The 17,595-nt window shown below is 35.5% G+C and overlaps 3 protein-coding genes across 3 annotated transcripts in view; all 3 read left to right on the top strand.

Moving 5' to 3' along the window:
* The window catches only part of LOC109830289 (histone deacetylase 14), a 6,614-nt gene extending 1,133 nt beyond the window's left edge, over positions 1-5,481 (top strand). The window contains exons 2-9 of the mRNA XM_020397512.1: positions 802-1,055; positions 1,538-1,612; positions 2,213-2,314; positions 2,550-2,621; positions 2,809-2,865; positions 2,955-3,206; positions 4,136-4,317; positions 5,055-5,481. Of these exons, the coding sequence (XP_020253101.1) occupies positions 802-1,055; positions 1,538-1,612; positions 2,213-2,314; positions 2,550-2,621; positions 2,809-2,865; positions 2,955-3,206; positions 4,136-4,317; positions 5,055-5,355 (1,295 nt within the window). The 3' untranslated portion in view covers positions 5,356-5,481. The remainder of the gene's footprint in view (positions 1-801; positions 1,056-1,537; positions 1,613-2,212; positions 2,315-2,549; positions 2,622-2,808; positions 2,866-2,954; positions 3,207-4,135; positions 4,318-5,054) is intronic.
* LOC109830291 lies at positions 8,437-9,760 on the top strand. The gene is made up of 2 exons (XM_020397514.1): positions 8,437-9,017; positions 9,594-9,760. Exons 1-2 carry the CDS (start codon positions 8,464-8,466, stop codon positions 9,661-9,663), a joined length of 624 nt encoding a protein of 207 aa, XP_020253103.1. The 5' UTR covers positions 8,437-8,463; the 3' UTR covers positions 9,664-9,760.
* LOC109830290 (TOM1-like protein 2) overlaps positions 12,087-17,595 on the top strand; it is a 14,023-nt gene continuing 8,514 nt past the window's right edge. Inside the window, exons 1-3 of the mRNA XM_020397513.1 lie at positions 12,087-12,240; positions 12,351-12,463; positions 13,452-13,530. Coding sequence (XP_020253102.1) covers positions 12,351-12,463; positions 13,452-13,530 — 192 coding nt within the window. The 5' untranslated portion in view covers positions 12,087-12,240. The remainder of the gene's footprint in view (positions 12,241-12,350; positions 12,464-13,451; positions 13,531-17,595) is intronic.

Consider the following 17,595-nt stretch of genomic DNA (forward strand, 5'->3'; position numbering starts at 1 on the left):
CTGTATATGTAGCCAATGGAACCAGCATAATGGTAACGAGACCAAGGTGATGGTTCTTTCCAAGTGAAGAATCATAAGTTTACCAATTCCCAAATCCTGTGACTAATACCAAAGAATGTGATGTTTTCACCAAAACAATATCGCTAGGTGTTGATGATCCCTATAGCCATACTAACAACCAAAGAAACACGGGCACATACGGACAATAAATTGTTGGATTTGTCTTGTATACCATTATAGCATTCAAGTCAGAGGTGGATGGTATAGAGATTTGAGTCTCATGTTGGAAATAGTGTGGAACAATGTGCGCTTAATGTGTCATTGGGAGCCAAGAATATAGGGATAAGGTATTTGGTTAGAGTTATTTTGGTCTGTGATTAATGACTATCTATTTTAAAGATTTTCGTCACAAACTAATATCAGAGCACGGGTATTTTGTCCATGAAATGTGTTAGAAGTACTATCTTACAGGTTAATTATTTAATCTCAATACTTTCCAAATTTCAAGCAGAGACCAAAAAATATTGTGATCCCCTCCCTCTTGAATAACAACTGAGATTACATCAATTGAAAAGTTGAAGGTTCAAATTTAGCTTTAAGCAATTGATGTCCAGTTATGCTTCTCAAAGAAAATGAATGAGCAAGCCAGATACAAACAGCTGAATCTACACTTCACAATTTGAGCTCGCAATCTCCATTTGCTAGTTTTTGCTTGCTGATCAATTTTTAATGTAAAGAGAATAACTTTCTAAATGCATATTCTATTATCTTAAAGGAATTTGCTAATTATGTATGGTGTAGGTCATTTGTTCTCATCTACCACACAAGTATACAAGCTAAAGAATTTATGTGAGTTGTATTCAAAGAAAATGACCTATACACAAAGAAGATTCTACAAACATATCACGTGTAATATCAGATACTCTCAAAGTGATGGTGGGGCCTCCATTTCAAATTCTGGTTATATAAGAAAAGATTCACATGTATCTTCTAATATCCCATTACAAGATGCACGCGTACTCTATTCTGTTGCTCCTGCCACTGGCCACAATAAGGTATGCCATTTTACTCGCTCGCTTTTCTACATTCATCTTGACTTCTTGTTCAGCATTGTAAAACTTGCATAGTGCGTATCAGCCTTCTTGGTGCTATTTGACAGGGATTACTTATTAATTCTTATTCAACCATCGTGTCAATAGTAAAAAGTAACATGCTTCTATCGTTGCGGAAGAAAATTAATAGGCTTGACAAATTTGTATTTATTTTAGTTTTCTCTTCTTGGTCATCATTTAATTGGTTGATCAATTCTTTTATATTTCATTTGATGTCAATGCACCCTAATTGACCAAATTGAGAGCCTGCACCATGTTTATGCGATTTGATTGATTGATCGATTCCTTCATGTTTATGGTATTTTTCTTAAAAAACTTTAAAATTAATGGTGCCTTCTTAAATTTAGCCTTAAAATTATTTAATTTCTGCATAACGTTATTTAACTGCTGAAATAACTTTTCCAGTTATCTTCTTCTGAATCCAGGAAGCGCACCCTGAATCTAATTTAAGGGTGCCTGCAATTGTTGATGCTCTTGAGAGGTTGGAACTCACGTCAAAGGTGTGTAACAAAACCATTTTTTTATACCTATTGTTCTTTTGTTCATACTTTCTTAATCTGACATGTCAATAAACTTGTTAAACATTGTTTAAAAAAATCATCTTAGAGTGTTCGACTGTTCGTTTCCATAACTATAATTCATTCTTGATGCATCACATCGTGTATCTATAGTTTTCTTGCAATGCTCAGTTACATATTAAATGAAAACTTTAACAGCTTTATCACTGTCCTTTGATTGTTTTAGTAATTAAATATTTAAGTTTATTTTGGTTCTTTTTAGGAGATCCGAGTTGCTTAAGAAAAGGTGGGGATTTTGTTTTTATTTATGAGCTTCATACCAGGAAATCATGATGCAGTTATTATTTAGTTGGTCATAAATTTTTTGTATACTACTCTAAAGATGAAGTAACTAAACGAAAAGGAAACAACTGCAAGTGTTCATTAGCATCATAACCTTATACAGAATAATTAATTTAGATTGACCTCCTTGTTCCTTGTGTGCTGGTTCTAGGTTTAAGTTCCAATACCTTGGTAGTAAGTTTTTTTTGAGTTGAGGTTACTTCATCTCTTTCAAAATTGTTAACAGATTCTTCATTTCAGTCCCGTGGTCCTGAGGTCTTTGAAATTCAGAATTTCCAACCTGCTACTGTTGATGATATTGCAATTGTCCATGAAAGGGCCTATGTAGCTGGGCTAGAGAAGGTAATTGTTGTACCTTTCTTTCTCTTAATTTATTGACTATATATACATCCTTACAACTGTCAGAAATGCAATAATCTCAGTTGGAATTGTTATCCAGTGCTTTCACAATCCATGTCTTCTTCAATCCTTTCTCTGTGATAGAAGTTGTGGGTTTCATAAGAGTAGCTAAGTGAGGGACTTATTGGGTTAATGATTCATGTTTCCTGATGCTTGTTTTGCTCTTGTATTTCTGCAGGCTATGACTAGGGCTTCTGATGAAGGTATTATTTTCATTGATGGGTCTGGTCCAACGTATGCAACTGAAACTGTATTCACCACTCTTAAGCTTCTCCCTCATTTTTATATTTGATTTTTTCGTAGTAATAAACTTAAATGATCAGAGATATTGTGTTGATGTACCTTACAAGAATACATCAAATGCTCACAAAGTCAAAGAAAAATATGATGTTTGCGTATTCCACCGTCAGTTATGTATAATGTTTCTGTTGGTGCAGACTTTTCAAGAATCCTTAGTTGCAGCTGGTGCAGGGATTTCCTTGGTTGATTCTGTGGTATGGAGTAATCTAAGACTATTACAAAAGTAGCTTTCTAAATGACCATATATAAGTTCAGTGTTAAAATCGATATTTATTTGTTTTAGGTTGAAGCATCAAGGATTCGGATGGATCCTCCTGTAGGGTTTGCATTGATAAGACCACCAGGTCATCATGCTGTCCCAAAAGGTCCTATGGGCTTTTGTGTTTTTGGAAACATAGCTATTGCAGCTCGGCATGCTCAACGTGTACATGGATTGAAGCGGGTTCTTATAATTGATTTTGATGTTCATCATGGGAATGGTACATGTGATGCGTTTTATGATGATCCAGATATTTTCTTCATATCAACTCATCAGGTAAAAGCTCTTCTAGTTAAATATGTATTTGTTAAACAGTTAGAAACATATATATTGTGATGAGAAACTAATTTGTTTTTCTCTTACAAGAGTAAGAGGAAAATGAAAATGAAAATGAAATTTCAGTTTGTGCACAGTTCAAGTTGGCTGTGGCATTGAATTTGTATTTGATTAGATTTCATTTATTCGTTGTAATGGTAGTAGCCAAGTTCTTGCTCCTTAGGTCAACTGCCTATCCCAAATAATTTATTTGATCTTTCTGGTGTTATAGTTGTGAACATATGACTATCTGAGTTTAAGCTTCAATCCCATTTAAGTTTTACGTTTATATTTGAATGTATATGTGGAGGTTTATCTTTGCATGATATGCACATTTCAAATACATACTAAGTGGTTTACACAATTTTCACAGAAAAATATGCTACCTGTGAATTTAACTTTAACCCAAAGCCTATTTAATTCTGATCTTGATTTTACATGCCAATGTATTACCTCAAAATTACTTAAAATGCACATACCTTGAGAATAACTTTAATACAAAACGCTAATATGGGTATATTTGGTGTAACTTAAAGGTCTTGAGGGACTTATTTCAAAATATCAACATTTGTGGAACCTATTTGAAAACACTGATGATTGAAGGACTGGTATCTTAAAAAACCCTTTAAGATTATTATAGTGCCCTTAAAGGTTGCCTATTTCAAAATAAATGTAGAGTATGTTTTAAGTCATATAAGTCCAAGGGGAAGATCATTGTATTATTTGTGCAATTCAGGTACATACTTGAGTAACCACGAATAGTATGCAACTTATGAATTTAGCTTGAACCCGAAGACTGCGTAATTTTGTTTTCAATTTGACATTTCAAGTAACACCTTAAGTTCAAAAGAACTGACAAAATATCTTCCTTTTGAGCTTGGTATTTGTAGGCTGGAAGCTATCCTGGTACAGGTAAGGTCGAACAAATTGGTGTGGGAAGTGGAGAGGGAACTACACTGAATCTTCCTCTACCTGGAGGCTCGGGTGATACTGCTATGAGATCTGTATTTGATGAGATCGTTGTGCCATGTGCCCAGAGGTTTAAGCCTGATATCATCCTAGTATCAGCCGGGTGAGTTGATACTTCTTAATTGTGCTTTATAATCTTAACATGTATTTTTCTTACTCATCTCTTCCAAATCTTTGGCAGTATTGATTCAGAAAAAGGAAAAAAATGATGGTGGATGTTGTACTTCAGTTCTAGTCAGACTTATCATGATCCTTGGCAGTTCTCTTGCATTGTGTAGGTGAAATCTACTAATACTTTATCATGCTCCTGCCCTTTTAGATTCATATATACCGTTCAGTGTGTATATAAATAAAAATAATGAAATCAGCGCCTAAAAGATGGCTTTGCTTACTCTTAAAACTTAAAAAGACTGCTATTTGAAGTTTGGTGGGGGTATTGCACAAAACTGTTATTATTTTTTTATTAGATATAAAAACTACAATGACCTTGCAGAACTGCAGATAAATAGAACGAACTATTGGAAATTGTTGCTAACCGCATCAAGGTCTAAAAGATCTAGACTATCTTTATTAATATCTGTGAAGAGTGAGAGGAGAGAGGACATAAAGTACATAAAAGCCAGCTTATCTAAAATATTGTACTCCAATTGCCGTAAGGTATGGTAGTTTGGTGGAAAATGGTTCATGGTAGTTTTATATGGTACAAGAAATGTTTACGATAGTTTGCAATGCCCCTAAAAGTTCACAATAGCTTTGTGAAATTTACCCATTTTGTTTTCATATCATTTTCCATGATGAAACTAAATATAAATAGGTTCCTTTTGAACGTTGCAATTTCAGCTACGATGCTCATGTGCTAGACCCATTGGCTGGCCTACAATTCACAACCAGTACCTATTACATGCTCTCTTCAAATATCAAGCAACTTGCAAACGAATTATGTGGGGGACGCTGTGTTTTTTTCTTGGAAGGAGGATACAATCTCCAATCTCTCTCCAATTCTGTGGCTGATACTTTCCGTGCATTTCTCGGAGAGGCGAGCTTGGCTCCTAAATTTGATAATCCTGCCTTCTTGTATGAAGAGCCTTTGTCTAAAGTGAATCAAGCAATTCAAAAGGCCAAGAGCATTCATTCCCTCTAAAGTTTACATGGTTGCTGTTTGAGTAGCTATATCCATTGTATATGTTAAGCATGACAGTGTGAAGCAAAGAGAATTGTTTTGAAGACGAACTGAAAAGATTATGTAGAGATCTTGGTTTACTTAGTCCTGCACGTATGAAGTCTTTGATATGAAGCATATGTATTCATATATTTTTCAATTCAGTGATTAGTTGATGATGTTTTGTCTTTTGCTTGCGGTCATCAACACAGTTGTTATTTTTTCCAAATATCTTTTGGTCCGAAGATTCTTCAAATATTGGCAATCAATTAACAAAACAGTATGTGATCTACAGTGGATCCACATTCACCATAAACAAATCCTAATAGAGATGCCTTGCAATATACAATTGACTTGCGGTATCTGTTTTCATAACACATGCATGTTATATAACTTACCATTCCTTTTTTTCCTTTTCTCACAGCTATGCTTGTCAAGATATTCAAATGTGGAAAGGCATAAACATTTATTCTGCTACCATTAATGTCAAGAATAAATGATTATAGAAAATTAAGCTTTGTTGTTATTATAAAGTGACAGTATATAACAATACATATAAATCATAGAATAACAAAGTTCTTGTAGAATGAAAATTGTGAAAACGGTAAGCAAACTAATAAAACTCACAGGTTCGAAGTTCCTTCCACAGCTTCAAAACTACAAAGTTGAGCACGAAGGATTGTGAAATTATAGTTTTATACCGTAACATGCTCGCTGTAAGTTAACCATTCTTCTCATTGCAATATAATCGCATAGTAATATGCTTTTTAAATATGTGCTCCGTAAGATTCGTACACTACCGACATTTAATAATTAGTTGGCAACCCATGTACAATCTTGTTCATACATGACAAGTCCTAATGACCTCAACAAACCAACACGCTCAAGTCACGCTCAAGATTCCTCTTTAACAGATAATCTCCTTCTAGAAGAAATTAAAAAAGATATTAGTGTGTGAGTGTGAATATACATTTATATCCTCTTCATTACGTCTATACATTAAAAAAACAAGTGCAGTTCATCTATCATTTAATTATGTCTTGATTAAAAAATAATAATAATAAGAACAAGTACAAGTCATAAGATAAAATGTTGAATATATCACGAATGAACAACAACTGTCTGCATATTATGTGATAAATTATGATTGAGGAATTGTTCTTTAATATCCAAACATTGTGAACACGAGGGAACAATATAAATATCTTTATGAAATCATAACCAAATCTTTATCATATTATTCCCAAAGAAAACTGATATATTCCAAAAAAGAAAAATCCAACATTAACAAAATTTTATATTAAACACGGCCATCAACACGTGGGGCTGATGCACATGTCCTTCTCCTGTATAAAAGAAACCAAACAAAATGAGAAGATTACAGATATTAAAACAAACAGACAATGAAACAAGCTCATCCTCATCCCTGACTTCTGCATTCTTCTAGAAACTAGTGACTTCTACATCCGCAAGGATTAAGAGAAAGACTTTAATATTTCGGTTACACTTCTAATTATATGATCTCATATCCACTGTTATTCTTGTAACAGAAAGGGTGACACATCCAATTAGATATTCTAAATTTTTTTACTAGCACTTATATGGTATGAACCTCATATTGTCTTTTTTTTTTTTTGAGAGAAAAACCTCATATTGTCTTATTTTGCAGTCAATTTGTAAAGGAAAATTTAGTCTGTTTCGGTTAAATTGACATCCCAAGATTTGACATCTCAGCCCACAATGGAAAATTGTTAGTCTATGGTGTAGACCCAAAGTCCGGATAACGGCTGGAATCAAAAGGACAGAAAAACAAGCAGACAGATCCACGGTCGACCGCGGCGGTCCACCGCGAACGTGCACAGGAGATGGGAAGAAGCTGAAGCTGATGGCGGTCGACCGCACCAACCCTGTAGGTATTTTGGTCTCGGGAATCAGTCGCAGTCGACCGTGGCAGTCGACCGTCAAAACTCTGTAATCAAATTGGTCTCGGGTTTTGCAGACGGTCGACCGTGGCGGTCGACTGCGAGACCGGCGGTCGACCATGGCGGTCGACCGCGAGTAAATTTGGCAGTTTTCTGGTTTGTTTAGGAATCTGTTTCACCCAGGATTCTATATATATACCCCAAACGTTTTAGGGTTTAAAAAGATATCAAAAGAGAGCTTTTTGACTGAAAAGTGAGAGAGAATCTCAGAGAGATTAATCCCTTGTTTGAGAGCTTGTATTTTCTTCTTCAATTAATAAAGAGATTGTGTGATGTGGCTCCCAAGGACGTAGGCACGTTGCCAAACCTCGTTAAATCTGTGTGTTCGTCTCCTTTACTATTTTTGCAAGGTTAGATCTTTATTTGTGGTATTATTCCTACTTTCCTACTTTCAACACAAGGTCCGGAAGGGCAAGGGCTCGATTGATTGTTTCGAATCCCCAACAAAAATAATGTTCCCTAGAACTTATGAAGGTAAATACTAATAAAATAGTTAGAGAAATAGTTAGGGTATATTTCACAAAACCCCCCCCTTAAATTTGGCTGTTTCTCAGGATAACCCCTCTTAATTATGTTAATTGGTACAAAGCCTCCCCTTAACTTTGAGGGATATGACCCCATGAATTTTTCCTTTTCCACTAAACTTTGGAAGTCTAGCGTATGTGATTAGAAAAGAAGAAAATACCACTCAACACTAATTTTTTTTTACCACTTTACTCTTTTTTATCATTTCTATTATTGTTCTTATCAGGTCATATTTGCCTTTTTCCGTTATGTGCTTGGAACATGACAAGTCAGAATGGAGAGAGTTAATTTAGGGGCTTAAAGTGAACAATCTTCAATGGATTTAGTGGAATGGAACAAGTTCAGAGGATTTATAAAAGAAAGCCCTCGAAATTAAGGGGTTTTTCTACCTATTAAGAGAGTCAAGGGGCGGGGGGTGTTTGTGTAATTCACCCAATAAATAACTACACCCACATGATACTGCAGCAGATGGATCTTAGCAATCAGTCCTGTATAAAACGATCACAAACTGCATACAATAAACACAATCAAACCTTTTCTGAGTTTTCTCCTCCTCCACAACCCTGCACGCATTACATCCACAATGCTTCATCACCAACAGCCAGAACTTGGCAACACCTTCACCTTCACCAATCCAATCTACAAAGAAAATACTTCCACCGACGACAAATTCAACGACGGTCGAGCTCAGGCAATTGCCATGTATCGGCAAGAGATGCTCGATTTAATCCGAGCCATGCCCGAAACAAACTATGAACTCTCTTTAAGAGATATGGTCGAGTCAACGAGGATTACTGAACCACTGAAGGAGACCGCAGAGGAGGATGTATCCGAGTCTGCGAGGATTGCAGAATTACTGCAAGAGAGTCCAGAGGAGGATAAATTGGAAGAAGGCAAAAATGAATGTAAAAGAAAGAAAGAAAAGAAGAAGAAAGAAAAGAACAGGGAGAATAGAGGGTTCATGTTGAAGATGTTTATGCCTAGAATTCCTACAATTTTGAAGCGTAAGAAGAGCAATGGAAGCTCGGGAACTTGTTCAAAGGTTTTGCCGGAGAAGAGCGAATCCGAGAAGAGTGCAGAGAGTAGGGGAAGCAGTAGATCAAGCAATGGCAGTGGAAGAAGAAGAAGCAGAAGCAGGTAACTTAAGTTGTCTTTTATTTTTTGGAGTATTTTGATAAATTTTTTTCATGTGATATGAAATAGAGAATTTGATCCACCCCGGTATGAGCAATTTAGAAAAATCTTATTTCCTATTGAAAATTGACAGTTTATATTCATTTAGGTACTTGATTTATTTCTTAGAGAAATCACAGTATTATGTACGTAATAATGAGATTGTTGATATTAAAAAATAATAAGATGGTCGAAAAGCTCATAAGATGATTTATAGAAATAAGTAAAACTTGCTTACAACTTCAAAAGGAGAACATCTTTTTTTCCCCCTCCCAGATAAATTGTGAAGCATAACTTCTCTGTATTTCATTAAAAAGAAATTAACAAAACAAAAAGGAAACAGTTGTTTATCAGTTATCAATCAAGATTCTGAAATAAAAAGGAGACGAATGAAGGATAAACTTAACGCTACTACAAAAATTTCCCCATTGTCAAGAGTATGAATCAGATATACACTGCAGGTTATAACGAAATCAACAAAAGTAAGCATTAACTTAATGTCATTTGTTGAATACTAAACATATTTTGTCGATTTTGCAGGAAAATGAGGGGTTGTTATTTTGTCTTCGACAAACGGGAAAGTAAATCTACAGGGAGCTGCCAAACATAATGAAGAATAGTGTGTATGGTTCTTGTTATGATCAGGGATTCATTAACAAGTGTTTATTCGGTAGTATTTATTTAAATTGAAATACATAAAATGAACAACCTTTCGCCATTTACAAATGCAAAGATTTTCAAGCGAGTCTGAAATGTCTGAAATGTACTAAATTTAGTACATTTGCAGGAAGTGTCTGAAATGTCCTGTACTCAAATTCTTGAATTACAGGAACTGAATTCATTACATCGTGAAGCTGTAGCTAGAGCAAAGTAAACTGAGGCAAACTGTAAACGCAGTGAATCTTCAATCGAAGAAACTTAAAGGGGTAATGGTTTTCTCGGTCAGAGAAGCTAGTAGGCTTAAGTCCTGAAGATGCTGATTATATGATAATGAAATTACTTAATGCTAAATAACTCTACTTAAATATAAGGTCCCTTAATCTAGGATCAAATAAACAAGTATCATTTAGTAAATCTCAGAGCTATGTTCTACAATAAACAGTACTGTCAACTGAGACAGGGAAACCTGTTTTCTGTGATCAGAACATAATCTTTACTAATACTTTTACGTAAACTTTACGAGAGCACTAGGAATTAACCACTTGGAAAAATTGCACATATGTAGACCCTTTTGGGGAAAAAAACATGCACGTGCACATTTTAGTTCTTGTCCTTGATTTATGTGGAAAGATATATTGAGTTGCAATAACTGCAACCTCTACCTTTGGCCTTGATGCATTTTTTGCATAGTCTAAAGGCATGACGCATAGTTTTCACAAGTTGAATGGACATAAACTTGATACCAGTAAATTGAGGCAGGGATATCAGAAAAAGTAGCTTCGAAAGTCAGGGTATCCAAGGGCTCAAGGGTTCTGTGAAGGTAAAGTCAAGTGGCTGCATCCTTTGCGATACCCAACGTGTTATAATATAAAATTACAACTCTCGACCCTCATCACGATTTCGGAATTTTTTTAACAAAAAACACTTAGGAGTTTTGTGCAGTGGCAGAGACTTTAACACAACTATATCTTCAATCTTCAGGGTGTTGATGATGAGTCAGCTGAAGAAAATTTCAAGGGAAGCAATTCACATTTAATGAAGTTGTAGTTAATTTGATCATTTGCCGTCGTACGTACATAGGAAACAAAAACTCTTGTAGATTTTTAATTTACTCTCAACCATCATCTGCATACGACATGACAAACGAACGAAACTAAGTAAGCAATGAATCTAATATATGGAGAGAGGATTAATTATCTGGTTGGCATATATTAATTAGAATCAAACTTATTTCTATGGTCACACTGACGTAATAAGCGGTTATGATGATAATATAAACATGAGATAATGTAAGTCTACAGATTTTTCAATTCAAAAGATAAGAAAATTAAATTATTGGTTGGGGGTCAACATCAAGGCTAACACGTTCAAAGAATGATACAACCTCCGGCGACCAAACGAACGAAGAAGAAGAAAGTCAACACGTATTAGCCAGTTTTCCAATTGCCCACTTTGAATCAGGAAAAAGAAGAAAAAAATTGACGTAGGCACCTTCCAGCAAAAATCAAGGAAATAGAAGCTTTACATGTATCACGATATCAATTTTCAAGAGCTTTGCATTAAATTTTGAATTACTTATATTGATATAAATATTTTGTTTACACTTTACACTGATATTTAATTATTATGTGTGTTAATTGTGTACTAACACTAAAAAGTTAATGCAAATAGCATATAATTGTTCAACCGTATCACCCCTTAACTAGTTTATTAGCATTCAATTCGGATGGTGAAGAAGAATTAAAAAAAAATAGAGGATAATATCTTTTACTAATCGTATAGACAAGAATATATATTAGAATCATGTAAGGCAATGAAGTCTTAGGGTGTTCCTCTATTTCCCTATGAATAGCTCAAAACATTTTACTCGCATGCCAAATGTTCAAATAGGACTTGTACTAATACACAAGTATGTTATCTACAATTTTACCGATAAGATCTATACTATATTAAGAAAAGCCCCATTCTTACTCTTTGTGAGCCGTATTTTTAGAATTCCAGAAATGCTCTCACACATTAGAAGATCAATTGTAGATCGATGCTTAAAAATAAAGAAAAGAGAAAACGCTCTTTACACTCATAAAAATTAAAAGGAATAATGCTCTCACACTTAGAAAAATCACATAAATGTCCTAAATTTTGGAAAAAAATCCAAAAAAATGAAAAATGCAATTAAAACATCTATTTTCTTAACGATTTAACTATAATATTTACTATATTTGTTACCATGCACACGTATCGTCTGCAACAGAATAATAGTTAGAAACAATATTGGAATGTGTCTAATTCTTTTTCATTGATTCAGACTTTAGCTGAGCCGACCCGTTTCCGTCTGAGTCACTTTCTCTCTCCGACCCACCAACTTTGGACCAAAACGAGAAAAAAAAACTAGAAATAAAATTCTTCTTCTTCTCTCTCTCTCTCTCTCTCTCGAAAAACTCTCTAAAACCTGATCTTGTCGACTCGCTCTCTCACGTCCGATCAAAATCTTACAAAATTGTTACTTGTCTCTCTTCTATCTAGAGACGTAAGTTCCGATTCGTGTTCAGATTTCCCCTCTTTCATTTGCTTTTTTGCGATCTAATGATTTTTATTTTTATTTTTATTTTTTTCTGTTTCTTCTTTGATTTTTTGCAGATGGCTAATGGCGGAGCTGCTGCGTGTGCAGAGAGGGCGACGAGTGATGCGTTGATGGGCCCCGATTGGGCTGCAAATATTGAGCTTTGTGACCTTATCAACATGGACCCAGGGTACGATTTAGGGTTTCTGGGGTTTTAGTCTGAGATCTCAAATTGTGTGGTTGAATTGGGTGAAAAAGGTTGATTCTTGTGAAGATTAAAGTTTAGATCTTTATTGCTAGCTGATGATAGGATTCTTACCTGGTGCTGAAGAGGACTTGGTAGCAAAAATTGGAACCGGATAACTGATATTTTGGAGCTTTCTCTCGAAATGTTTGTCTTGAAATCATCTATTTCTTTAACCACTTAGGAAGCAAAGTATTTATACTTGGTCATTTTTATTTTTTTGGGGCCATCTTAATCTCTAATATGCCTTACCTGCCCGTTTGGTCGCTTGCAATTGGACTGGTTGAAACTACAGTGACATGCAAATGGTCATTTTCGTCAAGTTGCAAGTGTTCGTTTTCTTTGCAGCTACTAGTTGTAGTTGCAATTGCGATTGCAAAAACCCTTCCTGGTCGTTGTGTGACATATGCCAGATCTTGGTACAAGTCATAATTGCAACTCAAGACAATACATAATGGGTTTTAAGCTGCAATCACAGTTGCAAGTGTCATTGCATGTAATAGCAGCTGCAACAATCTCAGATGCATGCAAGTGACGGTTGCATTGCAACTACAGTCACAAGCCGCCAAACGACCACTAACTTAGTTCTAGCTTATGAATTGTTTTCGTTCTTTTATTTTCAAAACCTAGTCTCTCAGCAATAGAGTATAGGTGCGTTGTAATGGATGGAGCATTTCCAAGTCATTCATGCATCATGGCCTCTATGTAATGCTAGTAAATGAACATAGTGATTTTATTTACGGTTTGTGCCTGCTTTGGCTCTTCGATTTTGCTTTACACTAGAGAGGCATTTTATTTTATTTAGTTGAATTTTGAAATAGTTTAAATTATGCCTGTTTGTTTGAAGTGTCCCCCTGCATTCCAGCTGAAGCATTATTTGATGAGTAGTTTATTGTATGAACCTGTTTTAATTATCTTTTCTGATGAAATGCAGGCAAGCAAAGGATGCCCTTAAGGTTCTTAAGAAGCGCTTAGGGAGTAAAAATCCCAAAATACAGCTCCTTGCCCTCTTTGTGAGTCTAAAAACTGCTCGTAGATATATAATCTTTTATTGATCTCCTAATATTTGGGAGAGATTGATATTTTCAGATTATTTTTGTTTAAAAATATTAGTTTTGGAACATAATATGTTCTCCTCTTTTGAAGAGCCTGACATTCTGCCTAAGCTACTTATCGTGGTTCTCTTATAGCTGAGGGCTATACTACACCTATGCTATTGTCTTGGTAAAGATGAAATTTAACAGTTTTCTCTTTCTGTGCGTATGGCCTGCTGTAATATTGTCCGAGACAAAAGTGAGCCAGATGTCCAATTTTTTAACATCTCCAAAGGAAAGCTGATTATAATAGATCCTTTGCAAATGGTTTAATAGTATCAAAGTAACCTGCTCTGAGTATGTGAGCCAATTCAATTAAGCATGCTAGTTAACCACATGTTAGTAGACATGTGAGAAGGTTCAGAATAATTTCTAATTTGTTTGCACTAAAGATGCAAGAACAGTTCTTACGAATTTAAGAATTCAAGTCATTTTCCATACAACCAGTGTTACAGAAGGCGCTAGACGGACTAGGCGTTCAAGCCGGGGCCTAGCGCCTAGGCACCTAGGCCGCGTTTGCCTATTTTTTAATTTATTTAATTATAATAATTCACAAAAATATGTATTAAGTTCATATAAAATCACAAAAAAATAAATAACAAGCTTAGATCCATAATCAACCTTACATAAATACTAAATAGCCATTTTAGTAACCAAATACTAAGAAATATCATTATGCCCAACATAACAAGTCATTGTAATAGTAAATAATATCGCAAACTCAAAATTCTAATGCTCATGAAGGAAAAAAAAACATGAATAGTCTAAATATCTAGCACGGGATAATGGGATAATTATATAACCTAATGAAATCATCGTCAATCATCGTCATCATGGAAATCCTTCCCCGCATGATTGCTTTCCTCCGAGTTCATGTCCACGAAGTCCTCATCCTAGTCCGTGACATTATTTCGGAGGCAAGAGACTCTTCTTTGCTAGTAATCATCGAAGATCCTACAGCTTATGCTATTCTTTCACTCTTCCGGTTCGTCGCAACCTTAGCTGCTCGAGATACATTCTCCACCAACGTCCAACTAACACCCGAACCGAGATTAGTCTCTTCCTCGTCATCGGAGGGGACTCCTTCTAGGATCCATGCACGTGCTGTAGTACGATCCTGCATTGTTAGCACGTCTTTGTCTTCTACTCTCCTCTTCTTTTGCTTGAGCTTGGCATTGAACTTCACAAACACAAGATCCTCCAACCTCTTCGACTCCAATCGGTCTCTTCTTCTTGTGAATCTTTAAAGAAGAAAAGAATAAATTAGTAAAGTCATAAATGGATAACTTCATCTTATTAATTTTAGATATTTATGTAATTTACTCCCTCAAATGTGCTCCAGTTCCTCTCGCATCCGGAAGAACTGCTAGTGAGATTAAAAACTCTCATCGCCAAGTTTTGCAGAAAGGGACAAATCACCGTCATACATATACCACCAACTAGCTGCAAACACATTGTTTCAGTTGATAATTTGATATATTCAATTTATAAACTAAATTTACCAGGGTTGAAGTCCACTTTCTGCCTAGATTTTACCACCAAACTTCTACCAAATGAGCTATTACCCACTCTGTACTTCTCCATGAACTCCATAGTAACCTCAGCTTGGTGTTCCTCATCGGGATAGAGCAGCTTCACCACATCCAGAAACCCGTCCTTCCATTCCCTAGAGTTCTTAGCAACATCATCTCAAAAGAAGTAGTAAGAGTTAAGGACATAAGCTGCCATATGCAAGGGTATATATAATTGATCCTCAGACTTGGAACATATAATTTCATTCACCGATGTGCATAGGCTCTCTTGTTTCTTCAAAACAAACTTGATCTCCTCCTTTGTGTCTTCAAGCATCCCATCGACAAATCCTATTGAGGGTCTATAATTGCTATTGACCACCCTCAACATGCGAAAAATGGGAGCATAGATCTTCAATAGCTTGTTTACAGATTGCCACTAACTCTTGCACAGGATAATGACCTCCATTTTTCTACACCTTGCGGTCTTAGAATGCTTGCTTTTCCTCCATTCTTTATCAGAAAACATGAGTCTTAGCTTCAGCTTCTTATGAACACTTCGAAGGGCCAAGAATGCAGTGGCGAAGCAAGTGACTCCGGGTTTCACAATATCCATCATCTTACACATGTGGGGTATCATGTTCAAGATCTTGTGGTGGCTGTAGATGAAGACGGTAGGGGCCTTCGTTTTTTCAATAGTTGTTTTGAAGGTTGGCAACTTCCCAATGTCCTCAAACATCAGGTCGTATGAGCTGCACAACTAGTCCAAAAGATACTTGGCCTTTTCTCCTTCAATTTTTCTTTCGTCGTCATATTTGCAGAAGCATTATCTGTGACAACCTGGATAATCTTCGGTGGTCTAATCTCCTCAATGCAATGCATCTACCCACTCAAAAATATATTCCTCGGTGTGCGAGTCTCCGGAGCACTTAATTGACTTGTAGAAAGTCGTGTCGAACCTACTATGGATGCACAGGTTCATGATCGACTGCATCGTCTTATCCGACCAAGCATCCGTCATGATAAAACAACCACTCTTCCCCCCACTCATCATGCTCCTCAATGAGTCCCTAGTCTCATTCACATCACCGCTCAACAACGGCTCCCTCAACATATACGTGTTAGGCAATCGGTAAGTACGTCCATAATCTCCAATAGCGCTGCACATCTGCATAAAGGAGTCGGTAGGGGGCATGAAAATGAATGCTATTCTCATATGCCCATCTAGCAACATGCTTGTGGACGCAATCTCTCTTCTCCTTTTTTATAAGCTTCCTTCACTCCAGGCTGAAAACATCTTTCCCTTCAGTCTCTTTGCTATCTCAGGATCACTAGCAGTATAAGCATTTATCGGCCTAACGGTCGGCTCTCTAGACCTCTTTGAAGATCCGTCTGTCACTGTTGTATGTCTAGAGGAGGCAATTTCCTCTCCTTCAATAGCCGTTGGATCCGGCTTGCTTCATCCTGCAACTCCATTATATGCATCTCCTTCAATTTCTTCCTCCTTGAATTAGCATCCATAGCTTCTTGGACCTTTTTCCTATCAGCAGCTGAAATCTTACTATCAGATGCTGAAATCTTAGAGCACTTTAGGTAGCTGTTTCCTCTGTCGGCAAGATGTTACTTTAATCTAAAGACCTCCCCTTTCATCTTGTGCAAGCACAATTTACATTGCACCACGCACAAATCAGTTGGATCCGGAAGAAACTTAAACTCCCAACCGATATCTTCCGAGGTTCTTTTATCTTTCAAAGGGGCTTTCGCAGGAATAGAGATGGAACCTGCAAATTCCTTAGGAGTAGCCAACATTCTACATCACAACAATTCAACAAATAAACCATTCATAGATCAAATCCTCAAATCATGACAAATAAAGATTCAAATTAACTAATTTAACTAAGATTAAACTAAAATTAACTAAAATTGAACAATATTAAACTAAAAATAACTACAATTAACTAAAATTAACTAATTAATTAAACGAAACTGACTAAAATTAACTAATTAACTAATTAATTAAACTAAAATTAACTAAAATTGAACAAGATTAAACTAAGATTAACTACAATTAACTAAGAGTCTAAGATAAAACTAAAATTAACTAAAATTGAACAATATTAAACTAAAATTAACTACAATTAACTAAAATTAACTAATTAATTAAACTAAATTAACAAAAATTAACTAATTAATTAAACTAAAAATTAACTAAAATTAACTAAAATTGAGCAATATTAAACTAAAATTAACTAAAATAACTAAAACTAACTTAATTAAACTAATTAATTAAACTAAATTGAACAAAATCAACTATGTAAATTTAGAAAACAGTTAATAAGTAAAAATTTGGTCTAAAATAGGAAATAAGCTAAAAACTATTTAAAAATAAAAAAGGTTGAAATTTTACCTGAGGGCCGGTGGGAGAAGGCATGGCGGCGACGGGTGATGGAGAGGGCTGGCGGGAGAGGCTCGA

The sequence above is a fragment of the Asparagus officinalis genome, chromosome 2, assembly GCF_001876935.1.
Source record: "Asparagus officinalis chromosome 2, Aspof.V1, whole genome shotgun sequence".
Lineage (NCBI taxonomy): Eukaryota > Viridiplantae > Streptophyta > Magnoliopsida > Asparagales > Asparagaceae > Asparagus > Asparagus officinalis.

Bases quoted from the DNA above. Each gene is read 5' to 3' on its own strand.
- LOC109830291 (XM_020397514.1), top strand. From the start codon at position 8,464: ATGCTTCATCACCAACAGCCAGAACTTGGCAACACCTTCACCTTCACC. The intron at 9,018-9,593 runs GTAACTTAAGTT...TCGATTTTGCAG, and splicing joins AGAAGAAGAAGCAGAAGCAG to GAAAATGAGGGGTTGTTATT.